The 3,036-nt window shown below is 63.0% G+C and overlaps 1 protein-coding gene across 1 annotated transcript; it reads right to left on the bottom strand.

Moving 5' to 3' along the window:
- Positions 1 to 388: 388 nt before the first annotated feature.
- MNEG_9425 (Golgi apparatus protein) lies at positions 389 to 2,895 on the bottom strand (the record flags this gene model as incomplete). The annotated part of the gene is made up of 6 exons (XM_014042101.1): positions 389 to 502; positions 842 to 961; positions 1,237 to 1,324; positions 2,012 to 2,160; positions 2,473 to 2,556; positions 2,890 to 2,895. The coding sequence occupies 6 exons, from the start codon at positions 2,893 to 2,895 to the stop codon at positions 389 to 391; spliced, it is 561 nt and encodes a 186-aa protein (XP_013897555.1).
- Positions 2,896 to 3,036: the final 141 nt, after the last annotated feature.

The raw sequence follows: 3,036 nt of genomic DNA, 5'->3' as shown, positions 1-3,036 counted from the left end.
CGTCGCCTGGCAAGATTCATGTTTGTTTGGAGGGGGGCTCAGTGCCGATCAGAATGTGCTGTGTGGCGAGGCTAGGGGTGGGTGAGGGAAGGGGCTCAACAGCCGTGTGTCGGGAGAGAGCGCGAGAGCCGAGGAGCCGTTTGGGTGGGTGGGGTGCAGGCCCACGGCCCTCGAGCCCTTTGTTGAGAGGGGGCCAGGGCCGACCAGCCAGGATGTTTGGGATGCGGCGCCCCAAAACACTCAACCCCGGCACTCATCAGCGTCTAACGGTGGGACACACACCTCCCCTCCAGCCGTCCACGGCCGAAAGCCATGTCAGCGGAATCCCTCCCCCTCCCCCTCTCGCCCCAGCAGCCCCCCACGACTCAACCCAGCAGGCCCCCCATGACTAACCCGGCTCCACGTCTTTGCAGTACTTATCGACGTCCGCCCTGCAGGCCTCTGCCAAGATGACGTCATTCCTGAAGTCGTTGACCTCCATCAGCTGGTAGTAAAACACCTCCTGCGGGGTGCCGCCGCGGCAGTGGTGGGGCACGCAGCGGGCGGCCCGGCGGCGGGGTCGTGGCGCTTCTGCACCCGCGATCACGGCAGAATCACCAGCAGTTACTGCGGTTGTTGCCTTGGCGAGTACATGGCGCCTTTCTGCTTGGGCGGTCTGGTCAACGACCCCTTTTCCCGTTCCGATATATAATGATGCAAGGACACCGCAACGTGCGCGAGGACGAGCGGCGCCGCGTGCTCGCAGACTGCCAGACCGGGGACGGACGGGGCCTGCATGCGAAATCCGCCCGCGCCTGCGCGCCCGCCGCAAGCCAACGCGTGTGCACATGCGGCGGCTCACGTCGTTGCAGGCCTGGCTGGTGATGTTTTCCTGGCGCTCTGTGAGGCAGTGGAGCACCACACCCCCGCAGGGCTGGTTGCTGTTGGCAGAGCACAGGCCGCTGCACAGGCCGGAGATGTCCTGCGGGGCGTGTGCACGCGCATATGTGTGTGTGTTTGTGCAGGCGCATATATGTGTGTGTGTCCGCGTGTGTGTGTGTGTGTGCGCGCGTGTGAGTGTGTGGAGAGAAAAAGTGTGTGTAAGTCAGAATCTTTCTTGCAAGAATACCGTTGATAAGTAAGGACACCACCAAAAAACCTAACTACTCGTGGCGCAGGGGAGGGGGCAGGCTTTGACGGCATCCAGCTGCCTTGCAAGCGAGCGTCCCTCAACCCAGGCTCGGCCCGCCCCCACACCTTTTCGCAGGCCTTGCTGAGCCGCCAGTTGAGGCGGTAGTCCTGGGCCGCCCGGTTGGTGTCGCGCGTGACCTCATCCTTGCACTCCCTGGTGGGTGCGTGGCGGTGTGCATTTGATGGTGTGTGTGCATTTGGTGGTGTGCATCAAACGGTGTTTGTTCGGAGGGCGGGCCAGGGCGGGTGGCGGTGCAGGGGGCGGGGATGGGGAGGCTCAGCCGTGCCAAAGCCTGTGCCGACCGAAGCCGGGCGGACGCAGCTGACGGCCGTGTTGCATAGAGGGCGTGCTGTTGGGTCATGAGGGCAGGCTGGATGGGGGGCCTCGGGGTGACAAGGTTGTGGCCGCTGCCTGCGATGAACTGACCCCGCGGTGTTGCTGCAATCACACGAGCACGCTGCCAGTGCACTAGGCGCCGGCTGGCCGGGCCCTCGCGCGCTGCGCTGCCCTGTCATTTTCCAGGCCTCCAGTCAACCCCCTGCTCCCAGCTGGTGGACACCCCGCTTCCACCTAATGAACTAAAGCGCTCTGACAACCATCCTCCCTGGTATGACCGGGGCCCCTCAACCAGGCGTCGAACCTCAAACCGTCACATGCTATGGTGTAGAGTTTGCGCCCCGAACCCCGCTGACGCAAGCTGACACCCCACTGACGAACTCACTGACAGAACAAAATGCTCAACCCTAAACCCTGCACCCAATAAACCAATACCTTGAACCCCACGTCCAACCCCCGCAAGCAGCCCGTCCGCCCCCCCCCCAAAAAACAAAACCGCCCCACCTGCTCATGTCCTCGTCATCCAGGTGCTCCTGCAGGCAGCGGATGACGCGAGCGTGGCCGTGCGGCACGTTCTGGCAGAGGGAGGAGATCTCCCAGGCGCAGGCCTTGCGCATGGGGTACTTGAAGTCGATGTCCTCAGCCATGCGCACCTGCGCGGGGCGGTTTGGGGTGATAGGCGTCGAAACATACAGGCGCGAGGAGATGCAGGCGCCAGAAGCAGCGAGGTGCGTGCTGCGTTGAAGATAACATCCTCTCTCTTTCTCTCTCTCTTTCCCTTTCTCTCTCTCTCTCTCTCTCTCTCTCTCTCTCTCTCTCTCTCTCTCTCTCTCTCTCTCTCTCTCTCTGTCTCTGTCACGCACACATTCACACACATGCACACACGTATCCTGTCTTTACCCCTCTCTGCGCGCATGCTAGCCCCGCGTCACCCCGGCCGCGTCACCCCGGGTGCGTGGCTTCACCTCGTGGTCGAAGAGTGCCGCGGTGCACTGCTGCGTGAGGACCTTCCGATTCTCCTCAAGGCACCTGATGACGCGCGCTGACCCCTGAGAGGGGGCGGCGTTAGCGAGGGTGGAGGGTCTCAGGCATGGGGTTGGTTGCACGAAGGTGCGTGTTTGTGTGCGTGCATGTGTGTGTGTGTGTGTGTGTACAGTGTGGAAATGAGTGCGTGTGAGAGGAGGAAAGGGACGGCAAGGCCCTCCATCTTGCCCGGCAGAAACCAAAGGTGGGCGGAGTCTGCTCGGCAAGGCCGCGACGCGGCCCCGCCATGCGGGCTAATGGTTGATTGGGAGGCGGAAGCCGCAACGCACTCCGCTCAACGCGGCCCAGCCTCAAGCCTTCTCTTTCTCCCGCCAAACCATTCCCAGCCCGCATCTCACCATCATTTCGCAATAGAAAACAACCCCTTGCAGACCCAACAGCCCCCAGGCAGCCCTCCCTGGACCGTTGAGGGCGGCAGACATGGCGCAACACCCCCCCACACCCGCAGCCCCCCCCTTGCTTGGCCTATGCCAGTGCCCCCCTCC

This window comes from Monoraphidium neglectum, assembly GCF_000611645.1.
Source record: "Monoraphidium neglectum strain SAG 48.87 unplaced genomic scaffold scaffold01931, whole genome shotgun sequence".
NCBI lineage: Eukaryota > Viridiplantae > Chlorophyta > Chlorophyceae > Sphaeropleales > Selenastraceae > Monoraphidium > Monoraphidium neglectum.
The sequence above is the reverse complement of the archived record's forward strand: the minus strand, read 5'-3'. Positions and strand labels throughout refer to the sequence as shown.